Below are 18708 nucleotides of genomic sequence, written 5' to 3'. Positions count from 1 at the left end.
AGAGATTTGGTTTGTGTTCTGAGGTACAGTCATAAAAGTAGGCATTTATTTGTATGTTTTGAAGAGGATAGTTCCAATGTGACATTGACAGTGGACAAATAGTTCTGAACTTATCCTTTAACCCCCATAGTTTCAGTGAAAGTTGTGAGCTGTGTGTGCTCAGGTTGAAGGTGGAATTTCCTTTAAACATTAGTGAGAATGTTAACAGGAAGAGCTTGGTCATAAATGTGATCAGAATCCAATGCTGTCTTTCACTATGTATTATGAAGGATGTCCTGTTGAGTAACTTCTTAAATTAGGACAATGGCATGCTTTTACATATTGGACTTCCGAGTGTGTATGTGGGATACCATGTCCTCTGGTGTTCTGAGACAGGGTCTTACTGTAGTCCTGAATGGCGGAGAACTCATTATGTAGACCAGGCTGGGCTTGAACTCACAGATCCATCTACCTCTGCCTCCGCCTCCTGAGTGCTAAGATTATAAGGCATTTGCCAGCATGCCTGCCTCATACCCTCTGTTAAATAATAAGCTTAACGGATAAGTAAGAAAAGATGTATTTTAGCTAACTGTGGCACATCCCTGTAATCTCTGCTATCCGGAGGTTGAGGCAGCAGGATTGCTGTGAGTTTGAGACCAGTCAGGGTTACCCAATCTTAAAACAAAAGCCCAACAAACCCCATAAACAAAGCAGATGAAAACCCAATTTATTTTGAAGACTGTTGTATTTATTTCATTGGCTGTATCATAAGAGTTTTCATGACTGGTTGTTACTTAGGCCACAGTCCCTAGAGGTGAATTCCCTGTGCTTCCTTCAGTGAGCTGCTGTGGTCAAGGACATGCAGCTCTGTGAGAATTCACTAACTGATGCTAATGAATGCCTTTTAAAATACCGTGTGCATAGGAATGTGGGTGTGTGTTGTAGCCGGTGAGTGGAAATCAGAGGAATACTTTGGGTCCCTCCACATTTACGTGGGTTCTGGGGATCAAACTCAGGTCTTTAGGCTTGCACAGCAGACCCTGACCTGCTGAGCCACATTTTAAATTGAGTGTGGGTTGCTTGTATGTGCTCACTGAAGTCTGAGGGGTCAAATCCCTGGAGCTGAAGTTAGGTAGTACTTAGCCACTTGCTGTGGGTGCTGGGATCTGAGTTGTCCTTTGCAAGAGCAGCCTGCACTCTTAACCTGAGCCAGCTTCCCCCCCTTTTTGTTACTTTTTAAGAAGGCTCTCATGTGCCCATGCCATGTTCCCTGGAATTTTGAATTCTCCAGACTTTATTTTCCCAGTGCCAGAATTAAAGGTGTATGTACCTGTAAGATTGATTGGACTGTTTTACGTTTATTTCCTAATCCCAAACAAAGTTGGGCTCACAGTATAGGAAACACTGGTTTTGTCTTCTGCTATAACCAGCCCACCATTAAGACCGTACGGCATGTATATGTGTGTCACATAGTTTTTGTGGGTCACAGGTGTCAGGGAGTGGTGGGGCTGAGAGGCTCTGTGTCAGGGTCTTTCAGGGATTTCAGTCAAGTTACTGTAGCTTCCAGGGTGGTTCACTGCCGGCCAGTAGTGTTGGTCGCAGACCCCAGTTCTTTATTGGCTGACATGGGTGGCTTCCCCAGAGCAAGCGATCCACCACAGTGAAGGAGCAGCCATGCACCGGCACTTGTACTGCCTTCTAGTGGCAGTGCCAGCAGCACAGGTCGTCTAGTCTGATGACAGGGAGGGAAGTAAGTCCTCCTCCTCCTCCTCCTCAGTGGCCAGTTGATAGCTGGCTTAGTTGAGCGGTTTTCCAGTTCCTAGAGGAGTTAGGATGGAATCAGAAACCTCGCTAAAGTCCATCTGTAAGTAATTGACTAAGTCAGTTTCTTTTTTCCTCCTCTAAGGGCATCTACTCTTCTCTGCTCAGCCTTAACTGTGAAAGGAGGCTCAGAGAAGTTAAGGAATTATCTGGCCTAAGGCCTGATTCAGTCTTTGAAAACTAATATTTTCCCTGACCTTTATCGTGAATAATTTGTTTGCTGATGAGAAAATTGGTAATTGCTTTTGAATCTTTTTTAAAGAAGTTACTATGTAGCTCTGTTGTCTAGTCTTCCAGTTTGCAGGCCTCTGATATGTTTAGCTGTGTGTGTGTGTGTGTGTGTATTTTTAAAGGACTTCTGCATAGTCCTTTTTTTAGTTATTTATGTGTATGTGTGTGTTTGCCTGAGTTTGTGTGCACTCCGTGGATGTCCCGTGCTTCTGTAGGCCAGAAGAAGGCATTGGATTGGGTGCTAGGAACTTGTACCACTGAGCCATCCCTCCTGTCCCTGTAGCTATTAAAGAAGGCTTTATTTTTAATTATGTATTTGTTAGTTACTTTCCTGTTGCTGTGCTACGATCCCATGACCAGAACCCACTTAGGAAGTTTATTTTGCTGTATGGTTCCAGAGGTAGAGTCCGTGATGTGAGGAGAGGCGTGGCTGCAGGAGGAGAACAGGAGGCTGAGGTCACATCTCAGCCTCACATAGAAGCAGGGAAACAAGCTGAAGGGGAAGGAGGCTGCAAACTCAAAGTCTGCCCCCATGGTCCGTCTAGCATGATCTATCTTGAAGGATTCCAGACTTTCCCCAACAGCACCACCAGTGTGACCAACTATTGAATTACATGAGGCTGTGGGGAACACCATCACAGTATGTGTGTGTGGGTGTGCCCTCATGTGCAGGTGCCTTCAGTCCAAAAGAGAGCGATGAAGTGTGAAGAAAGCTACAGTATTTTATGTTGTGAAATTATTGATTGGTACTGGGGATTGACTGTAGTGCTGTGTGCGCGCCGTGCTGCTGAACTAAGTCCCTAGTCCTTTTACTTTTCATTTTGAGATGGGGTCTTGCTAAATTGCTCAGGTTGGCCTTCAGCTTGGCATGTACTGCCCCAGTCTCAGGTAGCTGGAATTACATTACATGATTTAGGTTACCATCCCAGCTTTACGTGCTGTGAAATTTTCATGGAAACTATTTATTTATTTATTTATTTAGGTTTTTTTGAGACAGTGTTTCTCTGTGTAGTTTTGCGCCTTTAATGGAACTCACTTTGTAGACCAGGCTGGCCTCGAACTCACAGAGATCCGCCTGCCTCTGCCTCCTGAGTGCTGGGGTTAAAGGCGTGCGCCACCACCGCCCAGCTTTTTTTTTTTTTTTTTTTTAAATTTTTTTTTTCATGGAAACTTTTTTTGAGACAACGTCTCATCATGTAACTCTGGCTGTCTCTGCCTCCCATGTGCTGAGATTAAAGGAGTGGACCACCATGCCCATTGGAAATCTTAGACTAGTGTAAATAACAGATAGGACAACATAGGTTATTTTATACTTGTACTATTACAGGTGGAGAATGACAAGCTTTTTTCTTAAAACATTTTGCTTAACCTTTTTCCCCCCTAATGAGATGGTCTCACTTGGTAGCCTAGGCTGGCCTGGGACTTCCTGTATGGTCTTATCCTTGTTCTGGAGTATTGGGATTGCTGTTATGAACTGTCTTAACCTTGCAACCTTTGTGGTTCCTGTTCCCACATACTAGACCATTGTGATATGGTTCAGGTGGTCTGAGCAGGCATTGGTTGCCAGAGATAACCTTGAACTTTGAAACTGCTGACCCTGCTTCCATCTCCCAGGTGCCTGGGTTACAGGTTGTGCACCACCCCCACTCCAGTTTATAGTGTGCTGGAGAGCTAACCCAGGGCTTCCTCTGTGCTAGACAAACATGCCACCTACCAATGGAGACAGGTCTCCATCCACCCCTACCTGTATATTTTTAACCTTTACCCCACTGTAAGCTTGAGTAATTGTGAGCTGCTGGTGCTTATCTGCTCACTTTGTGCAGTGGATTTGTAGTTGAAGGGTTAAGGCTAAGGGGCTTGAGATGATTTTTCTCACTAGCACTGGATGAAAAAGTGATTGTTGTAGAAAGCATCTAGGTACAGGGGTAGGTGTGTGTGTGTGTGTGTGTGTGTGTGTGTGTGTGTGTGTGTATGAATGAATGAATGAATGAATTGGTTAGCCCTGCTCTTAAAGGTACAGTGGGGAGGGACACAATGAGATAATGTAATATACATTTGCTTCCACTCTACAGATGAAGGTGGTGTAGAAACTGACTCTGGAGTTTTGGAGAGGAAATGTTCAAAAAGTAGTTTTAGTTGGGTGACATCTACCTTGAATTGTTTTCTTTGATTGGTGGTAAGTTGCCATCATAAATTAACTCGTTCTTCTAGGATGTCTATTTCTCTAGATCTGTGTGGTCCAGTCTAGTAGCTAAGTCACACCTGGTACAGGTGCTAGCACAGATAGCAGAGAGCATTTCTGCCGCAGCAGAATTCCTCTTGGATGGTGCTGCTGTGACGTCGTGTTTGGCTTACCTGTGTTTGTGTTATCTGTGTTAGTTGGGAATGGAACAAAGGAGCTCTTGTGGGAGGAGCTGTGGCTGATGTCTATGAACAGTGGAGCCAGTATTGTGCATCGTGGTTAAGAAGATAGGCTTTGGGGCTGGGCGGTGACTCGTGGGTAAAGTGCTGTGCAAGCATGAGGACTTGTGGAGCCCCAGCACCACCTCAGAGTTGTAAGCTGATGTGTCACTGGCCAGCCACGCCAGCCTAAACAAAGCGGCGGTCTCAAAAATAAGGTGAAGGGTTGGTCAGATGGCTCAGAACGGAAAGGTGCCTGCTGAGCTGAGCTCCTGGAGCCCATGCAAAGGTGGGAAAAGATAACTGGCCCCACTAAGTTGTCTCTGACCTCCTCTACACGGATGCTGTTAGGTGGCATGCGCATGCGTGCACCCCCCCCCCCCCCCCACACACACTAGAATGGTGGTGACAGCTCCCAACCTCTGGCTTCAAGTACACGGACACAGGGACACCGGAAGGATCTGGTCTGGAGTTGTATTACATCTAACACATTGTATAATCTCTTAACCTTCATTTTTATTAGGGTTGTGTAAAATAAGTTAGTGCAATGTAGAGGGTTCTCATGTAGCATAGAATCTCAGTAAGTGATGGTGTTCATTAATACACTTCTGAAATGGATGACTTCTATATAAATAACTTCAAATTATACATGCAATAAAGTTGATTTTCTGTCCATGTGCAGTCCTCTTAATTTCAACACTATATGTATAACTGCCAAGGATTCAGGACAGGTCTATCACATCAAGTCTCCATTGGTTTTCTCTGTTACAGGTTTACCCTCTTCCCACCCCTAACCCTAGAACTCCCATCTGTTGGCTGTACTGCAGTTTTTAATTTTCCAGCATTTTATGTAAATAGAACCATAAAAATTGTAGCCATTTGAGTGCGTGCTTTAATTTGGCTAAAGTGAGACACAGATCCAAGTTAGAACTGAATTTGGGGGGGAGAGGTGGGTGGTCTCAGGTACCTTAGGCTAGTCTCAAACTTAGACTTATATACCCTCTGTGGCTTTAACTTTAAAACAGATTTATTTTTATTGTGTGTAATAAATGTTTCCTTGTATGTATGTACGCCCAGAGTGTACTTGTGCCCAGAGGCCAGAAGAGGTTATCATATTCCCTGGAACTGGAGCTAGAGACTTTTGTGAGCTGCCTTGTGGGTGCTAGGAACCGAATCTGGGTCCTCTCAAAAGAGTAGCAAATGTTAACCCTGGATCCATCTCTCCCACTTCATTGAGCTTCTGTTAGCTCTGCTTCACTTTTCAAGTGTTGGGACTAAATGCTTATAAAACCTTTATGTAGGCCTGGAGAGATGGCTCAGAGGTTAAGAGCGCTGGCTGCCCTTCCAGAGGTCCTGAGTTAAAATTCCCAGTGGTGGCTCACAACCCTCTAAAATGAGATCTGGTGCCCTCTTCTGGCCTGTAGGGATACATGCAGGCAGAACACTGCATAATAAACCTTAAAAAAAACCCAAAAACTGCCACACACTGAATAGTTCAAAATTGTTTTTTTTTGTTTTTAATTTTCTTTCTGAACCCAGAGACTTAACCCAGAGATGAAAGTCCATCGCTGCTGGCCAAGAGGAAGATAAAGGGAGAAGAGTGGCCCCACACGTGGACAGAGGACCCTAACCACTCCTCCAGGGTTTTGGCACCAAGATAATAGGTTTTCTGGATCACAATAATAGATTTTCTGACACAATAAGTCAGATCAAGCCTAATTGAAAAAGTAAAAAAAGAAGCTGGGTGGTGGTGGTACACACCTTTAATTCCAGCACTCAGGAGGCAGAGGCATCTCTGTGAGTTTGAGGCCACCCTGGTCTACAGAGTGAGATCCAGGACAGGCTCCAAAGCTACACAGAGAAAACCTGTCTTGAACCCCCCCCCCCCCCCATTAAAAGAACAGGTTTATTTGAGCAAAGCAACTTCCAGGTGACTTCTCCAGCTCCACAGATGGAGGCAGGAGAAATCACGAGCCTGTACTAAAGCAGGGAGGTTATATTGCTTGTAGGCCAGGGGTGATGACGTGTCCACCACAAGCTGAGTTTGTGCCCAAGTATGGTCAAAAGCCGGACTGCTTGGGTGGGACTTGGGCTGCTAGCAACTTCAGGGGAGAAGCTACCAATACCTGCCAAGAATTCGGAACTGGGCTTTTTGATCCCTTCCCTTTGTTCAGAGATTCTATGAGAGGTCATGGTTTGGAGAGACACAGGACTGGGGCTTTCAGTATCAAACAGGAGGGAGCTGGAGGTGCCAACCAAACAGGTTTATTTATGTGCATGAATGTTTGGTGTGCGTGTATGTATGTGCACCATGTGTGCATGGTGCCCTTCAGGGTCAGAAGAGCACTGGGTGTTTGGATCTGAAGTTGGGTCCTGTGCATGAGCAACAAGTGCTTTTAACTGCTGGGCTAGTTTTCCAATCCTATAGATTTAAACTGTATGTGTATGAGAGTCTTGCATGCATGTATATATGTGTACCACAAGTGTGCCTGGTGCCCCAGATCAGCCTTGGGATGCCCTGGAACTGGAGTTGTGGATGGTTCTGAGCTGATTTGCAGGTGCTGGGAACTTGCAGCAAGTGCTCTTAAGTTCTGAGGCATCTCTTTAGGCCCCTGTGGGTCCCCCATTCCCCTTTGAGACAGGGTCTGATAGCCCAGGCTGGCCTAGAGTTTACTTTGTAGCCTAGGATAATCTTGAACTACTCCCACTTCCCAAGTGTTGGGATTATAGGTGTGGACCACCATGCCCCACTAAAGTACTATTCTAGTTATTCAAGTCCCATGTGACTGAGGATTTTGTTTTTTATTTTTTCAAGACGGGGTCTCACTATGTAGCTTTGGCTGTCCTGGAACTCATTGTGTGTAGGGCCTCAAACAGATCCAGCTGCCTCTGCCTCCAGAGTGCAAGGATTTAAGGTGTGTGTGTGACTAAGCCTGGCAATGACTCAGGGTTTTCTTTTTTTTTTTTTTTCTCGAGACAGGGTTTCTCCGTGTAGCTTTGGCACCTGTCCTGGAACTCACTGTAGACCAGGCTGACCTCGAACTCACAGAGATCCACCTGGCTCTGCTTCCCGAGTGCTAGGATTAAAGGCATTCACCACCACTGCCTGGCTGACTCAAGGGTTTTAAATGGTGAAATTTATAAGGAAAATTGCCACGTGTTTTCAAATTAGTAGTTTGTCTTGTTTTCTTTTCTTTTCTTTTTTTTTTTTTTTTTTTTTTTTTTTTTTTTTTTTTTGGTTTTTCGAGACAGGGTTTCTCTGTGTAGCTTTGCGCCTTTCCTGGAACTCACTTGGTAGCTCAGGCTGGCCTCGAACTCACAGAGATCCGCCTGGCTCTGCCTCCTGAGTGCTGGGATTAAAGGCGTGCGCCACCACCGCCCGGCCTTGTCTTGTTTTCTAAGAGTCTTCAACTTATGAAGTAGACAGAATGACTTGAGCATCTGCCTCCATCTAAGTGCAGAGATTCCAGGCATTAGTACAGGGCTGTTTGATGTGGTGCTGTTGCTTGTACTAAGCAAGCACTCTGCACTGCCTTATCCTCAGCCCCACAATCAGTGTTTTGACTTTCAAGTCTCCTTGAGGATGCAGATGCGCTCTAGTCTTATTCTCCTGAGTGAGCTGCAGCTCCCAGTTGGTGGTAACATCGGCTAACTGGCACTGTTGGGAACTCTGGTGTTTGGCAGGTGAGATAAATGCATTTCATTCATATTTTCCACTTGTAGCTTTTTTTTGGGGGGGGGGGTGGTTTTGAGCACCACAGTAAATTGAGATGAAACTTCCTCTGGCTGATGTTTTTGTGACAACAGCCCCTGATGGCAGAAGAGGCAGCACAGTTGTGGCTTCATAGCACTGCAACACAGCTGTGAGATGAAAGGTAGCTTTCCACCCAGCATCAGATGCCTAAGAGGAGGTCTGAAGATGGGTCGGTCAATTCTTGCCAGACTTGCACACTCTCGGTCAGAAAGTGGCTGCTCTGGGAAACGTTCACTTTCAGGAAGACCCAGGATGGTGGGTCATGCTATGCAAAGAGGGTCCCAAAGGGATTGTTAGAGGATTCTAACAAGCTTAAACAGGAGCCGCCAGGTGCCTGATTGACCTGTGGTGCCTAGAAGTAAAGCTCTGGGTGACCAGAACCAGCACACATGGCTTTAGTTCAAGATCAGCCCTAGGGCAGGAGTGGTAGATCTGAATGGAAGCACTTGGCTAGTTTTTCTTAGTTTGTGTCCTCTAGAAGCCTTTAGTTGATAAACACCAGCCAGCCCAATATTAAAAACATGGTTACTGTATAAGCAAATCCCAAGTCTCTTGTATGGAAGCAAAGTTAAAAGTTTTAAATACTGTGGGATGGTCTGTATGTCAAATGTGTTGCTGATTGGTCAATAAATAAATCACTGATTGGCCCGTGGCCAGGCAGGAAGTATAGGCGGGACAAGGAGAATAGAGCTGGGAAGTGGAAGGCTGAGTGAGGAGACACTGCCAGCCGCCATCAGGACAAGGAAGATGTAAAGTACCGGTAAGCCACAAGTCACGTGGCAAGGTATAGATTAATAGAAATGGATTAATTTAAGCTGTAAGAACAGTTAACAAGAAGTCTGCCACGGCCATACAGTTTGTAACCAATGTAAGTCTCTGTGTTTACTTGGTCGGGTCTGAGTGGCTGTGGAACTGGCGGGTGAGAGAGATTTGTCCTGACTGTGGGTCAGGCAGGAAAACTCTAGCAACATTTAAATCTCTCCTGTTCCAAGTTGTTTTAAAATTCAAATGGTGACATCTAAGGCTGTCCAGTCAACTTTGAGTACCTGTCCCTAAAGCAGATGACAGTGGTTTCCTCCTGCCTTCAATGCCAGTAAGCTTTGCAGAGCAGGGGCGGCTCTTAGCTGCTCCATGGTATCTTGGAGTTGAGAGTAATATATAAGAATTTGTAATGCTGCTGAACTGGATGAAGAGTGACCATTGGCATAGGTATACAGTGCTGTGTGGTTGCCAAGTGCAACATTGGGACAAGACATGACAATGGAATGTAATACCTCAATAAGTGTCCACCATGATCCATTGAAATACAGGAAAACTATTCAAATCTGCATTATTCCTTTCTTTGGCTACTGCTTTTGTATTGCATTTTCCCCCTAAAACTTTATCCAATAAATATTTGTGAAGAATCTGTTTTTGTTTTGTGCAACATTTATAAATGTTAAATTTTGTCAGAGCTATCCGGCAACATAGTTTTACTAGTGTATTGAAATTGTTACAATTTCCTGTTTAGGTAATTAATTGCACTTGTCAAATTTGTTAACATTTTTAGACATGGCATCTCTCTTTTTTTTTTTTAAAAGATGTATTTATTTATTATGTATGTATACAACGTTCTGCATGCCAGAAGAGGGCATCAGATTTCATGATAGATGGTTGTGAGCCACCATGTGATTGCTGGGAATTGAACTCAGTTCCTCTGGAAGAGCAGTCAGTGCTCTCAACCTCTGAGTCATCTCTCCAGCCCAGACATGGCATCTCTTAACAGAGGTAATCTTAATGACCTTGGCTCAAAAAGGCTATACTCACCAGTTTAATTGTCTTTCGTGTGGTTTAAGAAGCAGACCAACCGGCGTGGCTGAGAGATGCTACTGTTTGTGAAGTCATGGCAGGCTCGTGACAGCTAGTTTATGAACTCTCCATGCTACCTGCTCCTTGGAAAACTTTTGAGTACCATTGGGTACAGACGGATCTCAGCTGGGACACAGCTCCTACATCTTTGCAGTGTGCCCAACAGAAAGGCCAGGTACTCAGCAGTGGTAGCAGACACTATCAGCAAGGTACCAGTGAACTTGTGTTGTCTGGGTACACAGTTAACCAAGGAACAAATGAACATTCCATTGTAGTGCAAAGTAATACTGGGTGAACACACATGTGTGAAAAGTGTGATCTTGGTAGACTAGAAAGGGGGAGGGCAGCTATGCCTGAAAAGGCCATGAAGGTAAAGTATCTTCCAAGTTTTTTTTTTTAATTTTATGTGTTTGTGGTGTGGTTAGTGCATTGAGTCATGCACATAATAAAGTGTATCTGTAGGAAGATTGGCTTTCTTGATGTTACAGGACAAAGGGTTGATTATTGAGATGCAGTGTGCCTATGAACAGTCAAATTAGGCCACTAAAACTGATGAAACAGTTTCCTTTTGAACTTTCAGTATGTTGACCCAAACATCATATTCATAATTTTTATTTGGGCAACAATATACTTAAGAGCTGCAAAAGGTCATTATGACATTGTTTTATTTTGAGACAGAGTCCTGCTGTGTTACAGTTGGCTTCAAACTTTGGACAGTCCTCTGCCTCTGCTTTCCAAGTGCTGAGATTGGTGTGCGACACCACAGTCGGCTCCCCTCTCAGCTGGGTTTCCTGTGCAGTGCAAGGCTAGGCTGGAACGCATCTTCCTGCTTCAGCTTTCAGAGTGCTGGGATTACAGGTGTGTGTCCCATGCCCACTGACTGTTGATTTAAAGGTTTAAATACCTATTGCCTAAGAATTCACCAGAAGTGAATGCTGATTTTTTTTCAGTTGCAGAACTTGAATTATCTCTTCCAGTAATATTCTTCTCATTTTCACAAGATCAGAAAAACACTCTTCCCAGCTCAAACATTACCTTAGGAGAATAAAGAAGGTAGTTACTAATTTCGTGCTGAAACACCTGAATTTCATTTCCTAAGAAAGGAAGGGTTTTTCTGAGTCTCACAAATCCCTGGTGGTTCTACCTGGAGTCAAGTTGACAGAATTCACCACCACAGCAGCTAAGGTGACTTCCAAGACTGCTGTGATGAGAAGTGTCCCTGGGAGAAGCACTGCCTTTCTCAAGTGGCAGGTGATCTGATACTAGGCTGTGCATGGTAAGGTTACAGCTAAACTAGAGAATGCTGTTTTTAGTCAGTGCATCCTAACTAGTCATTTGAGACTGTGTCTCTGGACTAGAACCCAGCTGCTGACCTCGATGGTGATGAGGATGACGATCATCCACTCCAGGCGGAGTGCCCTCTTCTCATTCAGGTGATTCCGCATTAGGTCTGTTAGTTCCATGCAGTGTTGAAGTTTTTCATTCATGACCTGCAAGAAAAATCTCAGTGTCATGCATTTATATTTAAAGAATACAAATTTAGATATACATAGTTTATCAAATTCTTGCTGCTTAGTCCTCAAAGACAACTAGCCATTAGCAAGCTGTGTTTAGTGACTCCATCTACAAAATGGCAGCGCACTTTTGCTTATTGTGTGTGTTTCTGAACACATGTGTGCAGGTGCCTGCGGGGGGCCAGAAGGATTAAGAACCACTCGGGCTCATGTCAAGCATTTGTGAGCTACATGGGTGGTGGGACCTTAACTCTGGTACTAATTCAGAAAGCACTCAAACCACCAAAGCCATCTCTTTAGCCCTTAGCTATTTCATAACCTAGTGTGGCCTGCAGTCTTCCTCCCACCTCCCAGAGTCCTGGTGGTCTACGAATCGCCACCTCTTTCTGCAGTGCTGGGCACCGAACTTAGGGATTCATGCTTGATAGGCAAACACTGCCAAATTATAGTCCCTGGTCCCTTTGTATTGCAGTTCCATTTTTTCTTTTTGGCATACTAATATTTGTAAGACTGATGGAACTTTTAAACCTTTTTTAAAGAAAAGATTTTTTTATTTTTGTGCATTGGTGTTTCGCCTGCATGTATGCCTGTGTGAAGGTGTTGGATTCCCTGGAACTGGAGTCACAGACATTTGTGAGCTGGCATGTTGGGTGCTGGGAATTGAACCCGGGTACTCTGTAAGAGCAGCCAGTGTGAGTGCTCTTAACTGCTGAGCCATCTCTCCAACCCCTGATGGAAGTTTGAAAATAGGGTTTCCTAGCAGTTTGTTAGGGAACTGGAAACTTTACTAAGCACGGGGCATGGACTACTTGGCACAGGGGCCATGCTAATCCCCAAGGTTGGAGTTTTAGTATGTGAGCTGAAGTGAGCAAAGGTACCTTTCTACTGAAATGCGTAGTGCGTGTAACCTGAAACTTACCACTAGGCGGCACCACCACTAGCAGAACTGGCAGAGGCTCTGGGCTATGCCGCTTTGGACAAACTGGTTGGCGTGGGGAGTGGATGGGTGTCACACAAATTCTGATTTTAAAAGCTGGATGTGAGTACTAGGTAGGTACACACCTATTTAGTACTTTACATTCCTCTGAAAGCTGTAAAGTTGGGGGACATAGTTGGTGCAGGTTTGGCCAGGATGAGCTGTGAGGACTGAAACATCGTATGTCATACGCAGGGTCCTGCTACACAGCATTCAACTGCTTTATTAGTGAGGGACAGCGCATACAACTTCCCGGATGATAGGCCCACCTTGTAGTTTCTCACTAGAAATATCTAGGGCACGCTGTTGGTTCTGTCTACTGACTGCTTAGTCTTGGCCTCTAATGTGTTCATCTTTAAGCTTGCTTCTCTTCCAGCTGCTGACAGACCTCCACTTCAGCTGTGAGCACAGTACAGAGAACACGTTCTCCCCCAACAGTTGCTCACAAAACAAAAATCCAAAATAATCTGTGCAGAGTTAGTCTCCTGGGGACCAGAGAGGTCTCAGCAGTAAGTGTTTACTGCTCCTGCAAAGGACAACCTAGGCCTTCCCTGGTATTCATGTTGGGCAGCTCACAACTGCCTGTAACTCCAGTTCTAGGGGTTCTGATACCCTCTTCTGGACTCTGGGGACCTGCACACATATTGTAGAAACCTCACACAGACTTACATAAAAAACAAATCTTAAGGAACTTTCTTGCAGAGAATGGTGGTGAATTACCATTGAATCTCAGTACCTGAGATGTCTTGAGTTCAAGGTCAGCCAGAGCTACTTAGATCCTTTCAAAGATAAGTCTCCTGATTAAAATACATTTTCTTGGTTCAAAGCTGGATTAACCCAAGCACTTGGCACAGGCCAAAGCAGTTTCAAAATCAGGAGAATATAATTTGTCTCCTTTTGAAATCGAGTTGCCTGTTTATCTACAAATACAGTAGCAGATGTCATGGAGTTTACACACTAGTGGGGAATAGCAGTTGGCTTAGGGGATGCCTCAGAATGTCAGTGTGGAGGGCCTGGGTCGCCGGGGAGACACATGAAGGGAAATGTGGCTAGTGCTTGTGGTGCAGACAGCCCTGAGCTCATGACTATTTCCTAATCAAGTTCATTAAGCTTGAGCGGAAACATTCTGGTTCCACGAGGGAAAGAAGCCTATATCTTGGTGACAGTCATCACATCTCATCGTAACGATTACACTCAAAATCTGCACATGGAGAGAGACCTCAAAAGAGGGAAATTGGAATATTTAAAAATTTCTCACAATAAATACAGCTGCACCCAAAAAATACGAGGCTTATTTACAAATCAATGAAGACAATTTACATAACACCCATTCTAAGCATCAGATTTTAACATCTATGTAACTACATTTCTACTACCACAGTTCACTTTCAAGTGTGTTACCCCCACCTGCCAACCACCACACTCCCCTAGTCTTAAGATAATCAGTGTTGTACTCTTCTGAGACAGGGTTTCACGTAGCCCAGGCTGGCTTCCAACTCACTCTGTAGCCAAGGATGACCTTGAATTCCTGATTCCCTCTCTCCATAAATGCTGGGATTACAGGCAAGCACCACCACTCCCAGTGTATAGATGATGGACATAGAACTCAGGGTTCATCCATGCATACCAGAAAGTTCTTCACCAACTAACCTGTATCTTCAGCATCTGAAGTAGTTTGTCTTCACCCCGTAGGGTATTTGTCTTTCTAGAATTTACTTTTTTAGGTTTATTTATTTTATGCATATGGATGTGAACCTATTGAGTGTCTGGAAATTACTGACAGGTATGTGGTACCATGTAGGTGCTGAATCATTAACTTGTGGTGTGAGGATGATGTAGGTCACTGTTTGCAAAGCTGGCTTCTAAAACAAACTTTTCTCAAAGCCATTCTGACAGGTGACTTCTAAGATGTTTTTGACCTGCTGCTCACTGTCGTTACCTCCTCTCTTGGAGTATGGGTGGGCATCTGACTTATTTTAAACAGAGCAGTGCAGAAAAGACAGTTACCTAGGACTGTAATTAGGCTGTAAGATACTACCTCCTGTTTTTTGACTCTAGGACTCTTACCATGTGTGTGGTAGTAGATACTCTCACAGAAGCCTCTGTGGCGAGGAACTGAGACCTCAGTCCAACAGCCTTGAGGGACTGAATCTAGCAACCACATGAACAGACAGGAAGTGGATCCAGAGGTGCCTGCACCCTTGAGAGAGGCCCTCGCCCATAAAACTAGGAGAAAGAGCTGCTTTAAGCTGCTAGTTTTGGAGAAATTTACTGCACAGCAGCAGTTAGCCAATGCTAGCACTGGAGAGCCTCATTTGCATAGAGCTTTAGTATCCCCTCATATCCCTGTCTTCAGCCTGTGCATCAGGAAAGTCAGTCTCCTTTCCTGTGTTGTGTCCAGACAACCTGGGCTACAAATGTCTCATATCTGGTTACCAAACTACACCGAGTCTCCTGAAACAACTCTGCCAACACCACTGACTAGTCCTTCCAAGCCAGCTAAGGTGACGTGGCTTGGGATGGCTGTCTGCCTGAAATTTGGCAAGTATTTCTACATTCCTGCATTATAGAAGATACAAAGGAACACCAAGCAGACTGACAAATCATGGACACCTTTGATGGGATGATTATGCAAAAGACAAGTGTCTGGGTTGGAGAAACAGATATATTCTAGAACTGCATAGCAGTCAATGAATTTACAGGGTTTTTTTGAAATTATGTAATTTACTTGATGGGACATAAGGTGACTGGGAAGTGATTGGAAGTAATATTGAAAAGTGTAGACCAGGAACAGCTAAACACACTATTCTAGGCAACAAAAGAAATGAGGACTTTAGAAGCTGTTTGAGAGAATGAAAGTTGAAAAACAAAGGAACTTTGAGGCTGGTAAGGTGGCCCAGTGGGTAGAGGTGCTTGCTGCTAAGCCTAAATTCAATCCCTGGTACCCACCCGGTGGAAGGAAAGAACCGAGTCCTAATAGTTGCCCTCTGACTTCCTCATGTATACCACAGCACCCACGCACTCCCTACCTCCCACAGAATAAGTGTAAACCAGCATTGTGCCTGGCCATTAGAAACAGACACTCACCCTCAGCAGAAAACAGTTCGTGGTGGCTCCGCTGATAAGGTGCTTCTAATATAAGCATGAGGACCCGATTACAGATCACTAGCATCCACATAAAAAGTCTGGGCATAGGGCCTACAAGACGGCTCAGCAGGTAAAGCCACTTGCCACTAACCCTGCCAACCCGAGTTCAAACACCAGAACCTAAGTGGTGGAAGGAGAAATCAAGTTTCCTGATCCACATGCACACTGGCATATATGCACACACAAATAAGCAGACGTAATTAAAAAATAAATGGGCACAGAAGCAAATGCCCATAATCCCAGAGCTGGGGAGGAGGAAAGAGGAAGATCCTTGAGGCCTCTGCTGGCCAGTAGTCTGAACGAACCAGTGAGGTCCAGTGCGAGAGGTTTGAAGCCTGATGGAGGGGGTGGAGAGCTGATTTAACAATGAGGGGTACTTGCTGCTCTTCCAGGGGACTAGTTAGGAGTATGGTTCCCAGCAACCACACTGAGAGGCTTTTATCAACTGCCTGTTAGTCTAACTCCAAGGGATCTAACAGCTGCCTTCCACACACATGTACCCCTTGAATTACACACAGACATATAGATACATAGCAATCTTTTTTTATAAAGGTGGACAGCTGTAGAGGATGGCTGAAGTCACATTTTAGCCCCCACATGCATGTGCACATCTACATGTGTATATACATATGAACACAAGCATATACTACGCACATCACATGTAATACAAAGATAAACATGTTTACTACTTGAAAAGCTGATGCAGAAGGATCCCCAAGTTCAAGGCCAGCCTGAACAATGTAGTGAGACTTCCACCTCAAAAACAAGTAAACATTAAAACAAAGAACATGGAAATCTTAGAACTGAGCCTTTGACCCAGAAAGCTGAGAAGTGGAGCCAAATGCCAGGGCTCATGTTTGTGATCCCGGAAGTAGGGCTAAGGCAAGAGCATCACTGGGAGTTTGAGGCCACCCTGGGCTACAATGTGATACTTTGTATCTAAATACTCCTCTTATAACAATTTGAGACCAGCCTGGGCTACAGTGTGATACTTTGTATCTAAAACCACCTTTTCTAACCATTATACTCTATACCTTCCTTCAGGTGGTCATGGCTAAAATAGTATCTCTGTAGTTCACACTGGTCTTGAGCTCAAAAGCAATCCTCCTGTCTCAGTCTCCTGAGAAAAAAACTAAACCGACTGCAGTGAGGACAAGAGGCAGAAGTGGGAATCTGAGGAGACATGACCAGAAGTCAAATAGTATTTCTCCAAATGCAATTAAACAGACTTGGCTGAAAATTTCAGCGATAAAATTATAGCAGAGAATCTCTGTCTGTCTCTCTTGTCTCTCCTGTTTTTCCAGACAGCGTTTCTCTTTGTAGTCCTGGCTGTCTTTGAACTCAGAGATCCACCTGCCTCTGCCTCCCAAGTGCTGGGATTAAAGGCGTGCGTCACCACTGCTCTGGATGTCTTTTTCTCTTGAAAAATACATACCTTAACTCTTCGAGTGATGCTGAGAAATTGGCAGGTCTTATCATAAAGCTCCTCCAGGTTTGCTCTGTCCCAGTAGAAGTCAGGAGTCATCAAGAAATCTGAACTCAAGTTTATACGGTGCCTTAAATCAGAAAGTACAGTTTAGCTTTTTATTTATGGTAAAATAAAAACCAGTTCCTATTATATTCCCTATTTTCATGGTGCAATATGAGAATAGTTTTAAGTGTCCCTCTTCAAAAAATACTTGAGAAGTGTACATACACCCACACCTGTGCACCCTCTAAAGGAAAGCCAGGAAGAAATAAAAAGGTAAGGACGGGTAAACCTCCCTGCTCTTGATCCCGGAAGCTCTCCCTTCCCGGCTCTGGGCTCACTGGCCACTTTCAGATTCCTCCATAACCTTCCAGCCACTGTGCAAACACAAGACAGGCAGCAGCATGCAGTCTCTTCCTTTTCAACAGGGCTGCGTAGGCTAGCCCGGCCAGGAACTGACTATGTAGCTCGGGCTAGCTTGGCTCTGGTAAGCCTTGGTCTCTAGTGTACTAAGACTTCGAAGGGGTGTGCCGCCACACTGGTGCTCTCTAATTTTCACCCATATTTTGGTATCAGAAGTGTGAGCTTACTTTAAAAATATTTAATTTTTAATGGAAATTCATGTTGCATAGTAAAATACAAACAGCTGTTTAACTCTAAGATGTGTGTTGGAGAGGAAAGCAGAAACAGTGGTCAGCTTGGTTAGCCTACCAAACAATGCAAAATCCTTTACTCCTTAATGACAGGACAGGCCCATGAACACTTGCATAGGACTACCTGTACATTTCTCCTTGAACAGACTTGTGAATATGCACAGGTCAAGAGAAATAAAAATATTTTTACTATGCAAATGAAATAATAGTACATATATAATTAGCAACTTGATTTTTTGTTTTGTTTTTGTATTTCAACAAGATCTTACTGTTACCTTGGCTGATCTGGAACTCACTGCATACACTAGCCTGATCTTGTAATCACAGAGACTTGCTTCCATCCATCTCCACATCAATGGCATTAAAGGCATGCACCATATCTTGTAATTTTTTCTTTCTTTTTTTTTTTAAGACAAGGTCTCAGCCAGGTGTACTGGTGCACACCTTTAATCCCAGTGCTTGGGAGGCAGAGGCTGGTGGAGCTGAGTTCAAGGCCAGTCTTGTCTATAGAGCAAGTTCCAGAACAGCTAGGGCTACACAGAGAAGCTGTCTTGGAAAAGAATAAAATAAAATAAAGACAAGGTCTCATGTAGTGTACCCTGGCCTCAAACTCCTTGATGAGCTTGAGAATCACCTTGAACTTCTGATTCTCTTATTTCCACGGTTTCCTGCAGTTCTGGGGATCACAGCGAGGCCTTGTGCGTGCGAGGTGGACACTACCAACTGAGCTACACCTGCAGCCCCACGACTTCACTTCTCACCTAACACCCTTAGCTATGAGTCTTCACAGATCACTACATCTCTTTAAAAAAAAAAAAAAATTGATTTTGATTTATGTGCACATGTGTCTGTATGTGCATGGAGTAAGTCTCCAGGTTCAGAAAGAAAATAAAAAAAAAACAATTTTGAACTATTGA

At 44.3% G+C, this 18708-nt stretch overlaps 2 protein-coding genes across 3 annotated transcripts in view; one reads left to right on the top strand and one right to left on the bottom strand.

The window, feature by feature from the left end:
• The window catches only part of Armt1 (acidic residue methyltransferase 1), a 62464-nt gene that overhangs the window by 2020 nt on the left and 41736 nt on the right, over window positions 1-18708 (top strand). The gene's annotated exons all lie outside the window — the stretch shown is intronic.
• The window catches only part of Rmnd1 (required for meiotic nuclear division 1 homolog), a 33085-nt gene continuing 22544 nt past the window's right edge, over window positions 8168-18708 (bottom strand). For both annotated transcript variants that reach the window (XM_052750958.1, XM_052750959.1), the window contains exons 10-12: window positions 17106-17226; window positions 11407-11523; window positions 8168-11068 (exon numbers count right to left, since the gene is read on the bottom strand). In XM_052750958.1, coding sequence (XP_052606918.1) covers window positions 11036-11068; window positions 11407-11523; window positions 17106-17226 — 271 coding nt within the window. In that variant the 3' untranslated portion in view covers window positions 8168-11035. The remainder of the gene's footprint in view (window positions 11069-11406; window positions 11524-17105; window positions 17227-18708) is intronic.

The sequence above is a fragment of the Peromyscus californicus genome, unplaced genomic scaffold (genome assembly GCF_007827085.1).
Source record: "Peromyscus californicus insignis strain IS unplaced genomic scaffold, ASM782708v3 Scaffold_22__1_contigs__length_63687245, whole genome shotgun sequence".
Lineage (NCBI taxonomy): Eukaryota > Metazoa > Chordata > Mammalia > Rodentia > Cricetidae > Peromyscus > Peromyscus californicus.
The sequence above is the reverse complement of the archived record's forward strand: the minus strand, read 5'-3'. Positions and strand labels throughout refer to the sequence as shown.